The sequence below is a fragment of the Dasypus novemcinctus genome, chromosome 6 (assembly GCF_030445035.2).
Source record: "Dasypus novemcinctus isolate mDasNov1 chromosome 6, mDasNov1.1.hap2, whole genome shotgun sequence".
Lineage (NCBI taxonomy): Eukaryota > Metazoa > Chordata > Mammalia > Cingulata > Dasypodidae > Dasypus > Dasypus novemcinctus.
The window spans coordinates 25672516-25694789 of record NC_080678.1 but is presented as its reverse complement, the minus strand read 5'-3'; the positions used below and the strand labels follow the sequence as shown (position 1 = coordinate 25694789).

Sequence of the window (22274 nt, the reverse complement as noted above, 5' to 3'; positions counted from 1 at the left end):
ATTGAAACATTTGTATATTGCTGGTGGAAATGTAAAGTGGTGCATTTTTAGTGGGAAACAGTTTGATGGCTCTACAAAAAGATAAATAGAATTACCAAATGACCCAGCAACTCTACTCCTGCGTAGAGACCCAAAAAAAAAAAATTTTTTTTGAATGTGAATGCTCATAGCATCACTATTCATAATAGCCAAAGACTGGAAACAATCCAAATATCCATCAACAAATGAATAGAAAAACAAAATATTGTATACCTGTGCAATGGACTATTATTCAGCCATAAAAAGAAATGAATTACTGATACAAGCTACAACGTGGATAAACCTCGAAAACATTGTGATGGTGAAAAAATCTAGACAGAAAAGGTCACATGTTGTATGTCCCATTTATACTAAATATCCAGAAGGTAATTATATAGACTCTTTATTGGGGATGAGGGAAACGTTTTGGTAATGGATGGTGGCACATCAGGAATGTAATTAACAGCATTGAAATATATATTTAAATGTGATTAAAAGGAGAAATTTGGGGTTGTATGTATGTTGCTAGAATGAAAATATAAACAAAAGGAATATCCATAGGACTGTACAACACAAAGAGTGAACATAGGGTGAAATGTGGACTATAGCTAATATTACAATTACAAAAATATCCGTTCACCAATTGCAACCACACTAATGCAAGATGCTAATAATAGGGAGGTATATGGAAACAGCATTTTCTTTAGGAGGTATCAGAGATTGAACCCAGGACCTCATACATGGGAAGCAGGCACTCAACCATTGAGCTACATCTGTTCCCCAATGAGAGTTGGTTTTTCATGTGTTTTGTTTTTTGGAGGTACTGGGGATTGAACTCGAGACCCTGTATATGGGAAGCAGGCGCTCAACCACGTCAGCTACATCCACTCCCAACTCTGCATTTTATGCATGATTTTTCTGAAAACCTATAAATTCTCTGATAATATTTCTTTGAAAATAACCAGATGGTAAATCCTAAAAAGACCAGAAAGCAGATTACTAGTTGCCAGCTGCTGAGGTAAGGAGAAATGGAAATTTATTGTTTAATGGAATGCATTTCCTTTTGAGTGTGATAAAAATACCTAGTTTTGGAACTAGATAAAGGTAATGGTTGCACAACATTGTGAATGGACTAAATGGCTCTGAATTGTGTACCTATGTGAATTTTACTTCAATAAAAAATGAAATTCTGTGCATCTCCTACTTGAGTGGGTACCTGGCCAGGAACAGCAACCAAAGTGAGTGAGCTATTGCAGCTGGCAAGTTAATGCATCCTTCAGTGTCTTCTGCAAATAAGTCCTCTTGCCAGTTTAGGCAAGATACTTTCATTCTCATGAAACTGTGACCTTGGCATTTTAATTTCCCTTGTTTGTCCCAAAGTGGTCAGTGGCATTCCATTTGTGGGCACTATGACGGGAGTGTGTCTGAGAGGAGTAGCTGAGAATGGCAGACTGTGGCCCAGATCCAATCAGAATATGGGTTGTTTTCCCCCAACCAGGCTCTTAAAACTTGAGCCAATGGTTAAAATTGAGAAGGTTTCATAAAAATCCAGTCTTCTGGATCTTTGAGGGAAAATAATATCTGACAGTCTGTTGTCCCTGGGCCTACATTGCCACATGGTCACAACCAGCTGGGGTTGACAAGCAGGCGCCCCTTTCCACTGGCCCAGGATTGGCTATTCCTCTTCTCCAGTTACCCGGCAGGCTAATCGTCGTCCCCCTTCTCCCACTCCTTCTCTCCCATCCTGCCTCCTCTGACCTGAAAGGTCACCTTCAGACACTATTTTGAAGACATTGTTTGCAAAGTCTCCCATTAAAACGTGAGACTGCCATCTGGCAGAAGGCAAAGTCCTCCGCGCAGTGATTCGTCCCCTTAGCAGAGAAGGATCCAGGGCAGGTGGTGGGGGTGGGCAGAGGAGGCGCGACGGGATCATTTAATTTGCAGGTATGATTGAGGCAAAGGAAATAAGCCTGGATCACAAGATACTGCCACCAAATGGGTGGCAGTGTCCCTGCCTGGGGGAGGGGCTGGGGTGCGCACAATGGGCCAGCACCAAGAAGCTCCTCCTCCTTATTGTCGCTGTGACTTTATGCCAATTTCACAACTTTCCCCGGGCGGTCCCCCGCCCCTGCCGGGGTTGGAGTGGCTGGCCTGAGAACCGTGTCCTGCATGGATTGGCTCTTTCATGTTTTTGCCTCCTGGAGTACTTCTCAGTACCAGGCCAGGTAAGCCTGGATTCCGGAAATCCCAGCTCTCCGAGTCCTGCCAGGTGGCCAGAGCAGAGCCCATGTTCTGTCACACAGCCCCTGGGTGGGCCTTGCTCTTGTTTTTCTTTTGTCTTCTTTTTCTTTCCCTAAAATCAATTGTGGAAGAAACCAGGTAGGTGGGGACTATTGTCCCAGTCTCAGGGAATTCAGTTTTTCTCCATAAAATGGAAAGTGACTAGTCCAAAGCCAGGTAAAAACCAATGGAGGATCAGGACCCTGATGGGTAACTCGGTTTCTTATGACCATTTGTGCTCACACACAAAAATCCTGTGCTTTACAGCTTTTGTTAGACTGGAGCAAAGTGTTTCCCTAGATGGAGGAAGTTTCAGATGCCCGCTAATGTCTGTTTAAGCTCTGAGGGGGATCATGATCTTGATCTGATAAACCCTTTAATAAGCTTACTTCACTCTTTTTTATTTTGAATGGGAACATTTGACCTCATCTCTAAGATATTGTTTCATCAGGCTTTGCAGTTACCTTTGAAGGCTGCCAATTATGAGCCTCATTTGCTCTCACCTATAATTTTCTCCTTGAATTCTGTGACTTAAATCTATAAGAAAAGTGAGCTGTGGTTTTTCTTTAGCATTTAGTAGGGAAACAGCAATAAGAAATGATATGTGAACTTGGGCAAGTCACTCTACACTCGGAGTTTCCATTTTCTCTTCATGGCATGTCTTGTATTAAATTAGATAATCTATGCAAACTACTCAGCCCAGGGCCTGGCATAGTTCACACTCATGGGTCTGCTGTGATCATTGGCTGCTGCTATCCTAATCAAGCCGGTCTGAAAGGTATAAGGCAAGAATTGGAAGGAATGGCTTTGGCCAAGGGTGTGTTCCTAGAACCTGTCCAAAAGTTAGCCCCAACTATTAGAACAATTGGAAAGCTGAACTTGGCTGGAAACTACAAGAAACCCTGATTGGGGGAAGCCTTTGCTGCGTTCAATTCCTTGAGATCTCTTCAACGTTCACCTCCTGCATCCTCCGGTGCCATCCTGTGTTCCAGGCTAATGTCCACCTCAGGTGGAAACAGCTCCTCTGGGCTCCCTAGAAGAGAACATACTGAGCACGGTTATGCCATTGGCCTCTGAGGTCCACCTAATGTCGAAAAAGAAAACAATGAGCAAGTAAAGTCTGGCCAGCAGGAAACGGCCTTTGTGCAAAAACGCTTCATTTCCAAAATCTGTAGCACCACCTCTGCCAAGGTCTCCTCTTGTGTTTGGTGTATCCTGGGGAAATCCAGCTGGAAGAGTCCTTCCTGACCTTGGGTCTGCCTGGGCGAGGGAAGCTCTCCGGAGTCTCCTTTGACTGCCAACTTATGTTGGGTCAATTGGGGCTTTTTGGCTTTATGGCCCCAAAATAGAAGGACAGTGGTTTCTCCAAATTGTCTGGCAAATGATTAACTCGTTTCCTTTGATCCTTTTTTGTCTTGTGGGAGGATAGTCACATAGCAGAAGGGGAGGGTATGTTCTATTATTTTCAGTATTGTTAAGGTAAGCAGTGGGAGCAATTTTGCCACTAGAGAGGGCTAATCCTGGGTATTTGGGAGGTTAGATGGGGAGGGTGCATGTGTGTGTGTGTAGAGTCTGCTTGTATGTGTGTCCTTTTGTAAACAGAGCTATTGAGTACAAAATTACGGCCTTTTCTGCTAACTTTTTCTTTTTTTTTTTTTTTTAGGTTTTTTTTAGGTTTTCCTGAATTTCCTGCTCCTGCTCACAAAGATGCTTTTTATCTTTAACTTCTTGTTTTCCCCACTTCCAACACCGGCATTGATCTTCATCCTCACATTTGGAACCGCCATCTTCCTGTGGCTGATCAACAAACCTCAGCCCGTCCCACCACCAGTTGACCTTGACCATCAGTCGGTGGGAATCGAGGTAATTTACCAGTCATTCTTTTTCAGCTGGTCAGCCTTGATCAAACACAAACCGTAATTTAAAACTTTGGGATAACTCAAAGGGGACTGGGTTAATAAAATAAACCAATGAACCAAAAAGTTCTAAGTTTAAACTTCTACTGTTGATATATTTTTTCCTTTGTAATAAAAATGAAACCACTGCTAGGTCTTATGATGCCATTCACCTAGATGAGGGGTTGGCAAACCAGATTGTGCAGGCAAAATTTGTCCTTTTTGTATCACTAGTGAACTAAGAATGTTTTTCTCATTTTTGGAGGACTATGTAAGAGAGAGAGATCATCTGTGTCCCATGAAGCCTGAAGTATTTCTTACCTGACCCTCTGCAGGAAAACATTGCCAAGCCTTGTTCTAGATGACTGAGTCAGTACTTACTGGGTAGAAGAACATTTTCATCGAGAGGCCCAGTGTGTGAGAAGGAGAAAGAAGTCATTTCCTTGAGTTATAGTTTAGCTTTCAGTTAGCAGTCATTTTCCTTAAAACTGGGAGTTTTCAGCACATCATCCAACTTTCTATACCACTGAGAGAATGTTCTCTTCGTCTCTGCTCCTTCTGCCTCAATGAGTATTTGCATCTGTTTTCATCCTCAAAACCCTTGTATTTGTTTCCTGTGGCTACTCTGAGAAATTACCACAGACAGGGTGGCTTAAAACAGCAGCGACATATTCTCTCTCAGTTCTGAGGACAGGAGTCTGAGATCGGTTTCACTGGGCCCAAATCAGGGTGTTGGCAGCAGGGTCCCGTTCCCCTTGGAGCCTCCAGGGGAGAATGCGACCCTTGCCTCCTCCAGCTTCTGGTGGCTGCCGGCATTCCTTGGCTTGCAGGCTGCATCAATCTTCAGCCCTGTGTTTACATTGCCTTCTCTTCTGTAATCAAATCTCCCTCTGCCTCTTTCTCATAAGGACACTCGTGTTTGCCCTTAGGGCTTATCAGGATGATGATCCAGGATTATCTCCCCATCTCAAGCTCCTTAGTCTAATCACATCCAGAAAGGCACTTTTTTGGCCAAAAACAGCAACATTCATACATTCCAGATATTAGGGTGTGAATTTCTTTTGGGGAGTGCTATTGAGCCTACCACAATCTTCTTCAGAAAAAAAAGCATTCCGATTCCTTCTACCTCCTCTACCTTGCGTGGGCATCTTTTTCCAAGCTGCCTCCACTCTTCCTGGCATTTTTTTTTTTTTGGTATGTTCGCATGTTCAATTTTTTCAATGGTATCCCCTATCCTGTGGCTCCTATTGCTTCAGGGTATCATCTTCTTTCTAGAGAACCAGAGTGCTTCAAGAATAGTCTGTTTGCTGATTCCCTCACTGGCCTCCGTCCCACTGAGATCTGACTTTTTTCTCTACCCTATCTCCTAAACTGCTCTGGGTCACTTATGAGCCAACTTCTAAATCCAATAACTTCTCTTTCAGCCTTCCTCTCAATGTCAGTGAGACTTCATCTTTCTTCCAACTCCTCTTGCCCTTCTTATCTTTCAACAGGATTTCTTCCTAGTTCAAAAACAGTCTTCCTTTGTCACTTCAGCTCTTTCCTTTCCTCATCCTAAGGTTTCATTCCAGCATCTCTTGCTTTATCAAAAACAGGTATCAGCAAATATTTTCTGTAAAGGCCAGACTAAGTAGTTTAGGTTTGTGGGCCATATGCTCTCTGTTGCAACTACTCAACTCTCCTGTTGCAGCACAAAGGTACCAGACAATATGTAAATGAATAAGCATGGTTGTGTTCCAAAAAACCTTTATTTATAAAAGCAGATGGTGGGCCCATGCGCTGAAGTCTGCCAATGCTAGCACTAAAGCATCACAGCTGAGAAAATGACTTGAAATAGTACCTAAAGGCTATGTTACCCAAATCTGACTGTCTAGTTCTGACCTTTCCCTTGAGTTCAGTCCTATGGATACAGCTCATGGTCTCAAGTGACCTCAAGTATTTCAAACTTAGCATATCTTTTGATTGCATATCTTCTCCCCTACATGTGCGCACACACAGACCCTTTCCTGTTTTCTCCTGCTCTAGTGTAACTAAATGCATCTCTTCCTATTCAGTTGCCTAAAGTTAAGACTGAATCATCTTTGATTCTTTCTCTTCTTTGCCCCCTGCATGCACATAGCCAGCAAGCCTCTTCTTTCACTGGACAAGGAACTTTCTTTTAAATATCTTGGCTTCATGTGACATCTCATGGAAATCTTCCTTGATGCTCTAGTCAGATCCTTTGCTGTATCCTTATATTTTCCTGTGCTTTTCTAGCCCTTATCTTAGTTAGTAATTTACTTTTTCGAATATGTATTTAATCAGTGCCTATTCTTCTCTAGACTAACTTTTGTGGGGATTGGACCATGCCTGATTTTGCTCACTATTGTAGCTCTTGCACTTATCTAAGGGCCTGGCTCTGCAGTTCCAGCTGAGAATTCTAGACAGTTCCCTAGCTATTCCTTCCTCACATACCCTATTCTTTAGCTGCCTACTAGACTCTGCAATGGGTTTTCTTGCCTCCATGCTTTTTAAGGCTGTTTTCTTCGCTCTGGATTATTCTTCCTTTTCCTCCTTTCTACCCTGCCCCAAACCATGTCTTTTGATAAATGTTTACTTCAAAGTCCCTATTGAAATATCATTTCTTTTTTGAAGACTTCCCACTTTAAACAGAGTTGTTTGCTTCATTTGTTTTCCAAAATGTGTCTTCATCTTTATTACATCAGGTACAACATAGTCTTATAGGTGAGTTTTTCTCTTTTCATTATCAAACCTACTCCAAAAGCCCTGGTTCATGAACTGCTAAAGTGCAGCAATTTTATTAATATATTAAGTCACTTTGTAGCTATAGTATTGCTAAGTGCCTGAAATGTATTTTTCACTCTATAGATGTTTAAATTGGATATGGTTAAAAAGGATGTAAAATCATAAATATTATCCTTCTATGCTTAGGAAAGGATAGGGAGTTATAACAAAAGCATAACTGTGATGATCTCTGGGTGGGGGGATTACAGAACAATTTTTCTTAAGTGTTCTTTTTATACTTCTAGATCTCCTAAAAGTTCTTTTGTATAAGCATACTACAATTGTGAGCTTTAAAAAATGTATTGAGTGAAGACTGAAGGGGTCATCCTGTGGCCTCAAAGGGAAAGACATTGGGTTTCAGAACTTCCATTCTTTTCCATTCAATCCCGCAAGGGTTTGGGAAGGACAGAGAGAGACTCAGGCACTGCCTAAACTTGGTCCTATTTCTTAGGGAGGCGCACGAAGAGGTGCTTACCAGAAGAACAGCGACCTACTGTATTACTACTTCTCAGATGTCAAGACCTTGTATGAAGCTTTCCAAAGAGGACTCGCTGTGTCCGGTAAGATGGGCATTCTAGAGTGGGGGTCCTGTTCCTTACCTCCTCTTCATCTCGCCTCTAAACCCCAGCTGTTCAGATGTGTCAGTCTGATGTGTCAGATGTGTCAGTCCAATATACAAAGTGGAGGGGACCTGAGCACAGCATCAGGATGCGGTCCTGGAAACGGTGTAAGGTAGACTTGGGTTGAAACCCACTTCGACTTCTGGCTGTGTGACATTGAGCAAACCACCTTGCCTCTCTGAATCTGTTCCTCTCTTAACACAAAGAGAGTGTTCCTGCCAAATTGTTAACTTATTAGTATATTATATTTGTTTACAATCATGCTTTTCTGAATGCAGCTCCCTTTATTTACAGGTGCAGAATCTAAGCCATACTTAGAATTCAGGCTTCTGTCTTCTTACCTGGGTCCTGATGTCATACTACTGGCCCATGCCCATTCTTGGTATAACAGAAGGCAATTATCTTTTGGACTTTCCTAGACACACCACCCACCACAGTGTCTTTAATAAGTTCATTTGGAACAGATTGGTCTCAATGTTTAACTCTTATGTTATCTAACAGGATGCCAAGTGCATAGTGTTCCTTCCAAACAACTTAGCTTACAACTCTTCCCACCTTTTTTCCTTTTGGGTAACATGTCCAGGCCTAGGTTTGTCTATGTGACTTCTTAATGTGACTTCTTATTCTTCCCCCTCCCCTTTGACTATGACTATAATGATATTAAGAACCAGCACTTGTCAAATACTGACCAAAAATTATCTACTTAATTTTTTCCAAATTCTAGAGATTGGTTACTCTTACCCCATTTTTAAAAAAAGATTTATTTATTTATTTATTTCCCCTTCCCCCCCCCCCAAATGTCTGCTCTCTGTGTCCATTCACTGAGTGTTCTTCTGTGTCTGCTTGTATTCTTGTCAGCAGCACTGGGAAGCTGTATCTCTTTTTGTTGTGTCATCTCTCTGTGCGTGTGGTGCCACTCCTGAGCAGGCTGCACTTTCTTCGTGCAGGGTGGCTCTCCAACACAGGGCACATTCCCTGTGTTGGGGCTTCCCTACACAGGGACACCCCTGCGTGGCACGGCGCTCATTGCACGCATCAGCACTGCACATGGGTCAGCTCACTACACGGATCAGGAGGCCCTGGGTTTGAACCCTGGACCTCCCATGTGGTAGGCGGGCGCTCTATCAGTTGAGCCAAATCCACTTACCATCTCTTACCCCATTTTTAAAGTTGAGAAAATGGAGAATCAGAGGCTCAGTAACACACCCAAGTATACTTGAGTTTATACTTAAAATTAAGCCTGTTTGATTTGACTAGTCTATTTTCGGTCAGCCTTTTTTAAGTGTTTTATAAAAGTAGTTACTTCTTCAGACAATAAAAGGTTTATTATAAAGAAAACTTGTATCTGAAGGTACTACAAGGGCCTGTAATTGTATTTCTGACTCTAATCAGCACTTATTTTGACTTCCACATCAATGGCAAACAAAATCCAAATCAGTCATTAGTTTCTTTACTTACCCGGCAACTTAAAATACTCAAGTAAGTAAAGAAGATTGCTTACTTAGGATTAACATAGTAGAATATCCTCTGGACTTTTTAATTTTTTTAACTTTTCTTCATTAAGCATGTGTTATTGTAACTAGAAACAAGCCATTTAGCATGTTATACTTGTTGTATAAATTACTACATTTAGGAAAAAATTTTTTCAATACCAAATTAAAAGTAAACAGATGAGGTTAAAATGGTCTCTCATATAAGCTAACATGAGAAATCCCACCTGGCTACTTCTATAGAAAAATGGGCACTTCTGGTCCCAAGTGGGACCAGATGAAGACATTAGCCCAAATATATCCTTTCAACCCCTTACCAGTGGGTGATCTGTGTACAGACCACAGGGATGTAGAGAATCACCTAGGTACGTTGTTTAAAATATAGATCCTCTGACTCCACCGTACTCTCATTCAATCAGAAATCCAGGTGGTGAGATTTAGGAATCTGTATTTTTATCAAAGCTTCAGGAAGTTTCTGCATGCTGGACTTTGAATTCTACCTAGCTTATGAGCCACAGCTTGCTAAGAAGTTGTTAAAGGGTGGCCTCTTTGTGGATGGCCACACCTTAGAACAGAGGGTGATCCAAGGTGAGTAAGTTAATCAAAGGCTATTCCTTTGCCTGGTCAGGAGTTTAGCTAATAGGCTAAAGCTGATTAGGGCACAGAGTCTAATGAGACCTGTGTTGGTGCCCCTTTGGGCCAATTATTGCCTTGTTCTTTGGCCAGGGTCTCAGCCTGCATTGTCCTCAATAGGGAAGTAATAAGAAGTGGCTGAATGATTTCTTCCACATTTCACTGGCCCTCCCACTTAAGGAAGCCTCTGCTGACCCGGTCCTTCATGGTTCTCAGTATAATGGGGATAAAAATTTGGGAGGACCAATCATGTTGATGTGCCTAGAAGGGAGGAAGCATTTGATAAATGATATCTACCACTAGTGACTAATGTTAGTGCAAACAATCTCACTGGCACCCCCCTTGTGACACAAGCTCTGGACTGGACAGTGGCTCTAGCAAACACCTAAGGCAGCAGGTTACTTGAACTTTCATGCAACAGGAAGAAAAATACTAATGCTTCCAGTGAACAGCCTCCTCGTTCATGTTTTATATCTCTTTAATCAGAGAGTGGCTCTCTCCTGCTTCCCTTCCTTTTTCCTCTGTCATTTAGGCTAGAAGCTCACTATTTATCTCTGAATTCCTAGTAACTCTCTCCCTGAATGGTTCCTTTTGGCAAGATCTGAGTTCCTCCCAGCAATTTGGCTAGATCCTCTGTGTAAAATTTCCTTCCCTTTTAATTTCTATTTATAATTTGACCTTAGATATGGGGGCTTCTCAGCTAGTTAGGGTTGTCCCTTAGTCTAACACTATAACTTCTGCAGCTTGGTTTTAAGAGCTAATTATTTACTGGAGTTAATGACTATCCCCAGACTTATTTTATTTATATATTTATTTTAAGGAGGTACTGAGGATCGAACTCAGGACATCATATATGGGAAGCAGGTGCTCAACCACAGAGCTACATCCATTCCCCCAGACTTATTTTAATTTTAAATAAGACTGAGTCGTTTTGATGTTCAGAAGTTTAATTCTTCTATTGTCAAATATAACATATGAATTGGAAATATATTGAAGCCAAGTGTGTGAGCGTGTGTGTGTGTATTTTTACAGCTCTCTGAGACCCCATGTCTCAGAAGACCCTCTCATATAAATGGGGAAAGTACATGAACTTGGGAAGTAGATGTGGCTCAAGTGATAGGGTCTCTACCTACCATATGGGAAGACCTAGATTCAATCCCTGGGGCCTCCTGGTGAAAAAGAAGAGAAAGCGTGCCTGTGCGGTGAGCCAGTGCCCACACAAGTGAGTCACACAGCAAGATGATGATGCAACAAAAGAGAGACGAAGGGAGAGTCAAGGTGAAGTGTAGCAGAGACCAGGAACTGAGGTGGCAAAATTGACAGGGAACCTCTCTCCACATCAGAGGTCCCCAGGATCAAATCTCTGTGAATCCTAGAGGAGAAAGATGAGAAGAGAAGACAAAAAGAGGGATGGGTACAGAAGATCATGCAGCGAATGGACACAGCCAGCAAAAACAGGGGGAGGGGGTGGGGGCGGGGAGGGAAAAAACTGAAGAAAAAGAATTACAAAAAAAAGTAATGAATAGATGACTCATGAGGGTAAATAAAACTTAAATAAGGAGAAATGTTCTACTTTACTAGCTATTAAGGAAATTTAGATTAAAGTAATACCTTTCGAAAACTATCAAACCAGAGGACAATATTTACTATAAATTTTTTCTGTGATATCTTAATGTGATTAATAGAAGACATTTTTAAAAGATAATGTTCAATGCCTATGGGAGTACAATGAAATTTGATATGTTGCTGGTGCGGGGAAAGTAAATTGTCACAACTGGTCTACTAAGCAATGTGGTGCTGAGCGTCAAAAACCAGAGCTGTTCTGACTCCTCTCCTTTCAAACATAGTTACTTCATTTTAGGAACTCTTTCGAAGAAAATGTTCTCAATTTAAAATTACCAATTTGAAAATATTTATTATAGCATGTATTTAACATGTCAAACTTGGAAACAACCCCATTGCCCACAAGGGAATAAAGTCAACTTATCTGTTGACCATCATAAGGTCATTGAAATCTCTACAGAGAAGAAATAAAAACATGAGAATGTTTATATCAGATTGGGGAAGGAAGCAGAGTACTAAACTATGTATATGATGGATGACCATAACTGTGAAACCGTGCAAAGGAACCATGAAAAGAAATGACAGTGTTAATAGTGGGGTTTGTGTGATGAGTTTATTGACGACAAATTTTGATTTCTTCTATATTTTTATACATTTCTTTTATTAAAGGGCAGCTCAGTTCAAGATGTTTCTGTACAGGCTGTGGTTACTTGGAGGCTTTTACTTGATCGTGTACCGTGGGTCAGTCCACACAGAAGCCTTCCTCTGAATGCCCACATTACCGTGGAGGCCACAAGTTACAGCATCGAGCCATTCCTGTGTCATAGCATTTCCTAAGTGTTTCAAGTGTAATTTCTAAGGCACTCTCTGCCTTTGAGAGTTTAACACTTAACTGCCTTTGAACTTCCTGGGCACATAAGAAAAGTTCAAATTCTTGCTGGCTGCATCTTCCGTGTCTTGCTTCTTCCTAATCCCCTTCTAATTTCTAGTCCAATGGATTTACAATTGAGCTGACTTGTTTTGTTTTGTTTTTGCAATGTCATATTTGTAGACAATGGCCCCTGCTTGGGATATAGAAAACTAAACCAGCCCTACAGATGGCTGTCCTATAAACAGGTGAGTCACACCCAGGTTTGGAAAGACTCTTTTGCACTGTGGTACCTGAGCTAATTTGATCTCTTTTGGGTGTTTCCCTCTCTTGTAGGTGTCTGATCGAGCCGAGTACCTGGGCTCCTGTCTCTTGCATAAAGGATATAAGCCATCCCCAGACCAATTTGTTGGCATCTTTGCTCAGAACAGGCCAGAGGTAACCATATTAAAGTTAACTCAAGGAAATCCATCCAAGCTGAGTCTAAAAACTCTAAACCCTACCCTCAATCCAGCCTCCTGAAGCTCCTGAATGCTATTTAAATGTCTCATATGCAGGGATTCCTCAGCCTAAATGTTATAGGTCAGGGTTTCCTTAATTCCTGGTTGAACTTCTATTGCTCTAGGCTAGGTTTCTCTTATTTCCTAACCCATCACTCAGGCATCATTTTAAGACTGTGCAATTGCAGCGTGAGGAAAATTAGGAAGCCGTGAGGGACTGGCAAATGAGACTTTGAAGTTATGGTGGAAAAGGATGTACCGTGTATTAGAACTGGAACTCACATGGTGCACTGACCCCCCAGGGCTACCAAGACAGGCTGTAACCATCACTCCTCAGAGAAGTGGAAGCAGAATGTAGTCATTAAAATTACTGGAATGAAGCTTATCTCTAAGTACAAGTTAACTAAGTCAGTAGGCCCAAAATCCTCACGGAAAGCCTTTGTCTGGCTCAGAGTAGTGGGATGACATATGCTCACTAGAACCAGGTTGCTTAATCCTCAAATTTGGAAGGGCACTGGCTGTACTTTTAGGTGAATCTACAACCTCCAAGAAGAGGTAGGCTTGACCTTAATTTAGGTACTTAATACCAAGCCTAGACTAACATTCAAGGCTCACCATTAGCAGATTCTGACCCACATCTCCAGCTCTATTTCCTGTCACTCTTCATGCTTCCTGGTGTATATATGGCGATGCCAATGCTATCCTATCTTTGTTCAGTCACCTCCCTCTTCTTTGAATGCCTTCTCTGCCTTCAAAGCCCAATCTCTGTCACTTTCCCAAATGCAATCCCATATAGCCTTTACCACTCCCTTGAAAGTGATCTCTGCCTCCTAAAAACTCTGTGATGTTTTCCATACCTCTTATGACTGGAACTTACAACACTCTACATTTGTATCCTGTTCTACCTTTGATTATCTCTGTACCTATCGAATCTCCCTTATTTAACTGTACTGACTTTATAGCAATATCTGTAATAGTTCTATGACCCCCACAGTGATTTAAAAAAAACAACAACTATTAATAAAAGACACCAAATAAGTATTTGTTGGCTGATTGAGTGGATTAGTGCTCTTCCTTTTCAAAGTGCTCTCCAGTCCTTACTTGAGCTTCTCTCCATACAGTGGGTCATCTCCGAATTGGCCTGTTACACGTACTCCATGGTAGCCGTCCCCCTGTATGATACCTTGGGAGCAGACGCCATCATATATATAGTCAACAAGGGTAAAACTTTGCTGTTACATTACAACTTGATTCTTTCTTAATGGTGAGAAATTCTTCAATCTCAGATTTTGTTAGCTGGCTTGGAATGCTGAGGCCAGAAAATGGTTATGTCTTTACTGACATATAACACTTAAGGGTATAATTTATAGGGAAGTTATAAAAAATGAGGCTATGCACAGACAGGAGGTTCAATGAAATACTTTAGGTACGATAATATGTCTCAGATGCAAGACTACTTACTTTGCCCACACTGGATAAAATGCCATAGAGTGAGCTTAATTGACTAAATTACTGTGAAACTGTGGTTTAATTCCCTACCCTTGGAAACCCAAGTTACTACAGTTAACCAGGATGTACCAGAGTTTATGGTGTGTCTGCAGAAAAATTTATTATCATTGTTAGAGAAACAAGTTCAACTTCAATGGGCAAGGAAAACTAATATTTAATATGTTACTTTTTCTCACAGAACTAGTAGTTTAAGTGAGTAGATCTATTTAACCAAAGATACAATCAAAAGTCTTCTATCTGTGCAAATGAGAATTAAAGCAAACGCCGACATTTAGAATCATAAAATGCTTGCCTGCTTAAATCCTGTTTTGCCCCTCCTTTCACTTTTACTCCCTGTACCCTTTCCCAAAATAAAACACATTGATAGACCACAACTAAGCAACATGTATATGTTGTCTGGATGACCATTCTTAAGCAGAAGGATGTTTGTGGCATCTTTAGAAAGAACACTGTGCTACTGTTTAGGAAAAGGGCATTGGTTGTCAATGGAATATTCCAAGTTGTACATTATAAATATGATTTATGGTTATAATCTCCTTTTGGGACCTCTTGCTTTGAAATTTTAAAAATTCTCTTCCCCCTTGCCAGGCAATCAGATGCATAGCAGAATGCGGGGGTGTGACTAGGGGTTCTCTTTCTGCTTTCAGCTGATATTGCCACAGTGATCTGCGATACACCCCAAAAGGCATCAAGCCTGATAGAGTATGTGGAAAAGGGCCTCACCCCAAGCCTGAAGATGATTATCCTCATGGACCCCTTTGAGGATGACCTGAAGCAAAGAGGAGAGAGGAGTGGAGTTGAGATCTTATCTCTGTTTGATGCTGAGGTATGGGTCTGAGACTCAGCCTGCAGCTCAAAGGCTGGTCTGACACCACGGCAGCTTGCAGGACATCCATGTGCAAGCACAGAGCTGTTGTTCACCATGGTGGCAAGAGAGGAATAAATCAGACTCATGCTGTGAAGCTTTGAGAAGAGTCTTCTCAAGGCAACTCAGAAATTCCAGGGGAGTAGAAAGATCTAGAGCCTGTATGCACAGACTTCTAGTAGAGAATTTATAAGTGGAGACAATAGCATTAGTGTAGTTACGGATGTGTGTTCTGGAGCCAGGCTGCCAGGGTTTATTTATGTTCCAGGACCATATCTATTAGTTAGGTGACCTTGGACAAGGTCGCTTGCTATTCCATGCCTCCTTTTTCCCATCCTTAAAATGCAGGTAAAAATGGAGGTGTTGTAAAGGGTGAAATGAGTTAATATATGTAAAGTGCTCAGGACAGTGACTGGTGTGTATTGCACTCTGAAATGATAGCTAGGCCTATTATTTAAAAAAAAGGATTCAACTTTGGTGCTAGATGACTGAACTTTAAGAGTACAATGGGAAGTTTGGACATTTGGGATCTGTCCTCTTGCGATTGTTATTCTAGAGATCCCTTATGCTCTTCCCTGGGGCTTCTATCAGTCCTGAATATTGGTTTGATCCAAATTGGAATTTTGGTTATATTCCCACAGAGGTGTTCTCATGGAAAAGGGGAAGAGATGAGTGCACTTGTCATAAGTCTTTCCATCTTTGCTGATGTCTGACTTTCTTGGTTTTCTGTTCATATAGAATCTAGGCAAAGAGAATTTCAGAAAACCCATGGTAAGTTTTATTCAGCCTGGATTTGAGCCTTGCCATATTCAACCTTCAAAGCTCACGATAGACTAACACCCCTGTGCTTTTCTCTCCAGCCTCCTAAACCAGAAGATCTGAGCATCATCTGTTTCACTAGTGGAACCACAGGTCAGTGCCCATGGAAATCTCTGACCACTGGTGGGACTAGTAAATTCACCCTCCAATGAGCACTACCCTTAGGGACTTACAACCTACAGCTTTTGAGTGTGGATGTCCAAACAGAAAAACAATAAGCATAAGCAAATGAACTTCATTGAATACACTGGGACGTGTTTACATGCTATGGATTTCAAGGGTCTTAATAGGTCAGTTTCTTACCCAATCCCCCATTCTCTAAGTTTGACACCCCTGGAATGGTCTCATTTAGTCACAGCAACCTGGAGGTAGTGCAGATGATCCCCCAAAGATTGCTGGGAGCCCCACTCCCCTGCAGAACTCTTAATTGGCCCATTATGAGCTACAGTTATAGTTGTTCCATTATGCCCACTCTATAAGGTAGCCCATAGGTAATATTGTTAGATCTGATAAAAACAGCACAAGAGAATTAACTTGGATTTTCCTTTCCAAATGTGTTGCTGTCTAAGACTGTGGCTGTGGCAAGTATGATAGTAGAAGGCTAATGATGCTTTCAGTCGTAGAATCTCTGGTGTCACAAATCACCCATAACAGAGTTACATACCATCCTTAAAAAGACAGTCATGGGAGAAGCTCTCAGCTCTCTGGAAAGGAACCAGTTGAATCTAGCTGCTTCTTCCAAGGTCAAAGGCTACCTATTAGCTATGTAAACAATCTTTCTGTCCACCTCTTGTTTCCTACAGGTGACCCCAAAGGAGCCATGCTGACCCATCAAAATATTGTTGCAAACGCTGCTAGTTTTCTCAAAAGTACGGAGGTCAGTAGCCAACTGAAAGAGAAGAGACCCTCATTAAAACATGAATCTGTCTTAAAATTCTTATTCTTGAAGTTAGAGGAGGCAGAAAGAAAACAAACAAGTTAAAGGCCTGCAGCGAGGACAAACGCTGGTGTGGTCTCAAGCCTTGGCCTTTCAGGATCATTGCAAATCTCAGCACTCAGTACAGTTAGAGGAACCTCTGAGAGTCATATAGTGTAGAACCCGCACAACTATACGTGGCAGTCCTAGAAGGGGTAGTTTTTAAATCTCCTTTGGAAGAGAAAGCTAGCATTAATGCAATATTGTCCCTTCTTTGTTCCCTCATGTGTAGACTTTTTTTGAGCCTCTTCCTGAAGATGTGGTCATATCCTACCTCCCCTTGGCTCATATGTTTGAGAGAATTGTACAGGTGAGTACATTATGTTCCAAGCAGGTATGTGAAAGAGAGATCCTGGTTTGCTAGTATCCCATGTTTGCTCTGAGGCAACTATTCAACATTTACAGGTCTTTCTCTAATATGAAGGGTATAGGCACAGAGTGAACACGTCTGAGACCCATGCGCAGCCTTGCCCCTGACTGGCTGCAGAGCCTTCCTCTGTGGAGTCTATGGATGGTAAGCAGGGCCAGCACTTGCCCCTGCCTCCACACAGAGTGTCTGCGAGTCCGCTGAGATTGGAGTCAGGAACTCACTGCCCACCTTTTAATCCCGAGACATTGTTTCTTCTCTTTTATTATTTTATTTTTGTTAGAAATTTTGAAAAGGTTGGGATTTGAGGAAGGGAAGCCCCCCACAGAGGGGCAGTGCGGTACTTTGCTCAGCTATAATGGAATGTGCCCCCCTAGGGCAGGCTTGCTGCCCACCTGAGCGGTTAAGGTGTCGCTGGTCGGCTCTCGCATGCGCAGGGAGCTGCCCTCGTGGGAGTAGTGGGCTGGACTTCTCCGGCTATTGTCCGGCAGATGTGAGAACTGAAAGCAGCATTGGTTTTTCGAAACCCAGGTGGTTGGTTTGAAAGTCCTCTCTCTGCTTGCCCTGAAATACCTCTTCAGTCAGCTTCTTTGTTGATGCACAAAATGCCAGAATGAAAGTCAATTCCTTGGGCTTTCTATTAGTGTTACAGGGTTAATAAAATATCACTTCCAATAAACTTTTTTCCCCCATGTTTAACATTTCTTAAGTTGGGATAGTCATAATCCAAGGCATGTCCTAGTTTAATTGGCAGTGTTTTTTTCTTAGTGCTGTATAATGAATGATGGCTTATACTGGATGATGCCTTGTACTGTCTTACAGAGATGGAGTTGGGGTGGGTCCACTACCTCAAAATCATAGACACCCCAACAGAAATGAGTTTCCATCTTGGATAGGCATCCAGAGCCCTGGGTACCTGGAAGAGGGGATGGACACGTACAGAGAGAAGTGCCTGAGGGCCTCATCCTACCTCCTCAATTCTATCCAAGCCAGGCCCTACCCGAACATGGCCCTTCGGCTCTGAGTCCTGCCTTGGTTTTGTTTTCAGACTGTGGTATATTCCTGCGGAGCCCGAGTTGGGTTCTTCCAAGGAGATATTCGGTTGCTGCCTGATGACATGAAGACTCTGCAGCCCACAGTGTTTCCCACAGTGCCTCGCCTCCTTAATAGGATCTATGATAAGGTACTCCCTGGCTTCTATGGGGCTGGCCCTGAGGTGAAGGTACCACCCGCAGCTTAGAGGCTCTTAGGAAGTCTAGACTAGTAGGAAGTTTGCTTCCCCTCTGCACCCCCCACCTCCTACAAACATCTACTTAAAGCTAATTTACAAAGGCAGCCATGTAAAACCATAATAGATGAAACCCCCTTTCTCTGGTTAAGATTTCTTAGCCCGATCTGGAGAAAAAGCTCAATTCAGAGACTTGAGGAGTCCCTCAAAGTTTAGTGGACTTACCGGGAACTTGTTAACACTGATTTCATAACACCTAGGGGTTACAGAGCCTCTTGCTGAGGTGCTAGGCTCCATGGTAAACACTTCACATGAATTCTCTCATTTAATGTCCACGAGTTCAGGAAATAACACCAACATTTATTATCCCTAACTTACAGATGAAACTGAGAGTTTAAAATAACTTATCCAGAGTCAAATCAATAGGGGGTAGGACCAGAATCAAACTATCATATAACAGTTTTAGCTGCCATTGATCACTGCTCTCTTTTCCACTAGAGATTGCAAAGTGATTGTTATAATTCTATTATTCCACTTGTATTTATTAGCTGAGATTCTTACATAAAGGCATCACAAATATTTGACTTCTTCCCTTTATTTATCAAGCTTCAGAATTGGTGCCCCAGCAATCTTCAAAGTGGCCAATGAGATTTTTTTCCTAGTAATACTATGAACTCATGATTTTCATATTTGCATGTTTAGTTCATTTCAATAATTCTTCTTGATGTTCAAATGGTCCCATCTTTTAAGTTGAGAGCCTCATCAAGTTGCCTATGTGTCCTTTTGACATGACCCTATTAGTCTTTGATAGCTACTTGCTTTTTTATAGAACAAGATGTCCAAAGCTATTTTGTATTTTTCTTGCCCTTATCTTGAATTGGCTATTATTTCTCCAAAGAGCTTTGGAGCTAGGATTTGAGCCCAGGCTCTTAACAGCTTGTGGTATCAGCTCATGATTTCATAGGTGTGGAGCCCTGAGGAGATGACACATGGAACTCTGGTCCTACCCTTGGGATTCTAACATTATCCTTCACTCTTGGCTATTGCACCAGATGCTAAACCGGGGTTCCAGTGACAGGACAGACTAGCTCAAACCACATTCTACAACACATGTGACCTATGGACATTGAGAGCCCTTGTTTCTAACAGGAATAAGTTATCATGCTATTGAATTATTAGATTTGGTGGTCATTAAAGTTTTTGTTCATATAGTTGGATATTTGTTATTTTTGAGAGAAAGTTGTTTATGAGCGTACTTTAAAAAGTTCACTGCTGGAACTTATTTTAAAAATGGAGGACTTCCTTAGCATAGGTCTCTAATTCTCTGTCAGTGACTTGCTAGGGAGAGGGTGAGTCTTGTGAATGTTGAAGAAAGATCAACATCTTAGCATTGAGAGTTGTATCAAGAATGACATGATGCAGGCAGCATTTGAGTGTAGGACATGGAATGAGATGGTGGGAAATTGGCAAAATGATAAAGTTAAGGGCATAAGTAGATGCCTGGCTCCTCAAGTATGGTTTGCATTAGGAGATGGGGAAGAGGCCCCATTTGGTTGGAGGCCCAGAAATGGGGGAGCATAAACATGGGAACAGCCAGAGAGCCATTCTTAAAATTTAAAACTGAGAAAGAATATTGATTTCCTTGACTCTCACTTCCAGATTCAAGCCTTGAAGGCCAGAATATGGAGTTCAGGATTTAATTTTGAAAATAAGGGCACTGTCTTTGAGCTGTACTTGGGGAAGCTCTCCTTTGGCAAGAGTGTGGTTGATGGATAATAGAGTTGCTGTAAGGCCAGAGCTAGGGAGACTAGGAAGGTAATGTGCACTGAGAAAATGGTGCCAGAATTATGTTTAAAGGAAGAAATGACCTGGATTTTGTGTGGTCTGGGTAGAGGCACTTCAGTTATAGAGAATGGTTTGTAATTCTCCATGTTTAGTATATGTAAAAATCACCCAGGGTGCTTGTTTAAAACATCAGATTCCTAGGCCCTTTTATGACCTGCTAACTCAAAATCATAGGGGTGGTGCCCACTGGCAACTTTGCAGGTAAATGCCAACCACCTTTTGAGGGCATATTTATCTCACTTATCAAAGACCAAGAATCTGGAAGGACTGGAACTCTCTATGTATGTACTAGGTGTACTTCTAAGCATGGCCCTAATACTCTAGGCTCATCATTATTCAGCAACCAAGTTCATGAGTGAGGACTGCTTCCTTATGAAGCTAGAAAGCAGCATCTCTTGTTCACTAACTAGATGACCTTGGTGAGTATCTCCCATAGGTTTCCAATTAAGAAGAGCTATCACCCTCCAGGTACAAAATGAAGCCAAGACACCTTTGAAAAAGTTCTTGTTGAACCTGGCTGTCACGTGTAAATTCAATGAAGTGAAAAAGGGCATCATCAGGCGTGACAGTTTGTGGGACAAACTCATCTTTTCAAAGATCCAGGTAAGTTTGGAGGATCCTGGACAGGGCCAGGCAAATGTCCCAGCTGCCTACTGACTCAGCATACTTTATTTTCTCTCTGATGGTTGAGCTTCTCCTTAACACAAGACCATTTTGGACTTCTGTGTCCACTCACCTCTTTGAGATCCCACTTGGACAATCTTACCACTAAATGGAATTGGTCAAAAGCAAGACACCGATTTTATTCAGGTTTCAGCACTGTCTCCTACTTGGTCTGTCCCAAATGATTCCATGTTGAGATTATAAGTAATTTGAGGAGCCCAAGAATACAAATCATCTGAGGAACTTGTTTTTTAAAAATGCACGTTCTAGCCCCAGGTATGGATAGCGATGATGACAATAATGGCTAACAATTTAAATGCTATTCTACAATGGCAGGCCCTGTTCTAAGTGCTTTGTAAATTAACTAACTTAATTCTCATAACAACACAGGAATAGACTATTATACATTTTACAGTGTAGGAAACCGAAACCGAGCGAACATTTTTCAGCGGGTCTTTTGTTTCTACTGGACAGGCATCCCTGGGTGGGAAGGTTCGCTTCATGATCACTGGAGCTGCCCCCATCTCCTCTCCAGTCTTGACATTCCTCCGGGCAGCAGTGGGATGTCAGGTAAGCCAACTACCTTCTTTAAAGATGGCTTGCTTCACTTTGGCACAAACAAACCTTGTTGTTTAAATAAAAATCAAAATACTACTGAAAAGTACCAAAGAGAAAGTCACCCAAATCTCAGAATCAAGAGAAAATTATTTAACATCCTTCTAGTCACCTGTCTATGTATCAAAGTATAGAAACCTTTCTGTAAATGGGATCCATGTTCTAAAACATGCATTAAGCAGTGCCTCATAAACACTCTTCATTGTCAAATAGAGATCTGCATCATTTAAATGGTTTCACAATAGTTTATCAGGTGTACCCAAATAACTAGTCTCCTGATGGATACTTGAGTTGATTTCTATTTTCACACTGCTAAAATCAATGAAGTGATAAGGATACCTGTATATCCATTAGTATTTATGCAATTATCATCTTAGAATAAATTCCTGCAAGAAAGTATATGTTTTTTTTACATTAATGTACATTATCAAACTTCCCTCCAGAAAGATCTTGTCTTTTTACATATTCCTACAAATAATACATGAGGCTTATTTCTCACACTTTTTCCAGTGAAGAGCTTTGCCAGTAGTTTAAACCATTGCTAATCAATGAGACATGAAATATCTCATTGCTTCTGTTTTTTTATTGACACTGAACGTCTTTTCCAGTGTTTATTGGCACTTGAATTTCTTCCATGAATTACTTGCTTATATTTTCCTTATAGAAAAATGGGCAATGGATAACTTGGTTTCTCTTTCATATTGCTTTCTGTAGTAATATTAATCTTTGTCATGTA

The 22274-nt window shown here is 41.5% G+C and overlaps 1 protein-coding gene across 4 annotated transcripts in view; it reads left to right on the top strand.

Moving 5' to 3' along the window:
- ACSL5 (acyl-CoA synthetase long chain family member 5) overlaps positions 1 to 22274 on the top strand; it is a 43348-nt gene that overhangs the window by 13746 nt on the left and 7328 nt on the right. For all 4 annotated transcript variants that reach the window (XM_058298423.2, XM_058298422.2, XM_058298421.2 and 1 more), the window contains exons 2-14: positions 3962 to 4161; positions 7429 to 7537; positions 12335 to 12399; positions 12488 to 12589; positions 13773 to 13872; positions 14808 to 14986; positions 15764 to 15796; positions 15886 to 15937; positions 16648 to 16721; positions 17053 to 17130; positions 18236 to 18370; positions 20729 to 20863; positions 21398 to 21493. In XM_058298423.2, the coding sequence (XP_058154406.1) occupies positions 4006 to 4161; positions 7429 to 7537; positions 12335 to 12399; positions 12488 to 12589; positions 13773 to 13872; positions 14808 to 14986; positions 15764 to 15796; positions 15886 to 15937; positions 16648 to 16721; positions 17053 to 17130; positions 18236 to 18370; positions 20729 to 20863; positions 21398 to 21493 (1314 nt within the window). In that variant the 5' untranslated portion in view covers positions 3962 to 4005. The remainder of the gene's footprint in view (positions 1 to 3961; positions 4162 to 7428; positions 7538 to 12334; positions 12400 to 12487; positions 12590 to 13772; positions 13873 to 14807; positions 14987 to 15763; positions 15797 to 15885; positions 15938 to 16647; positions 16722 to 17052; positions 17131 to 18235; positions 18371 to 20728; positions 20864 to 21397; positions 21494 to 22274) is intronic.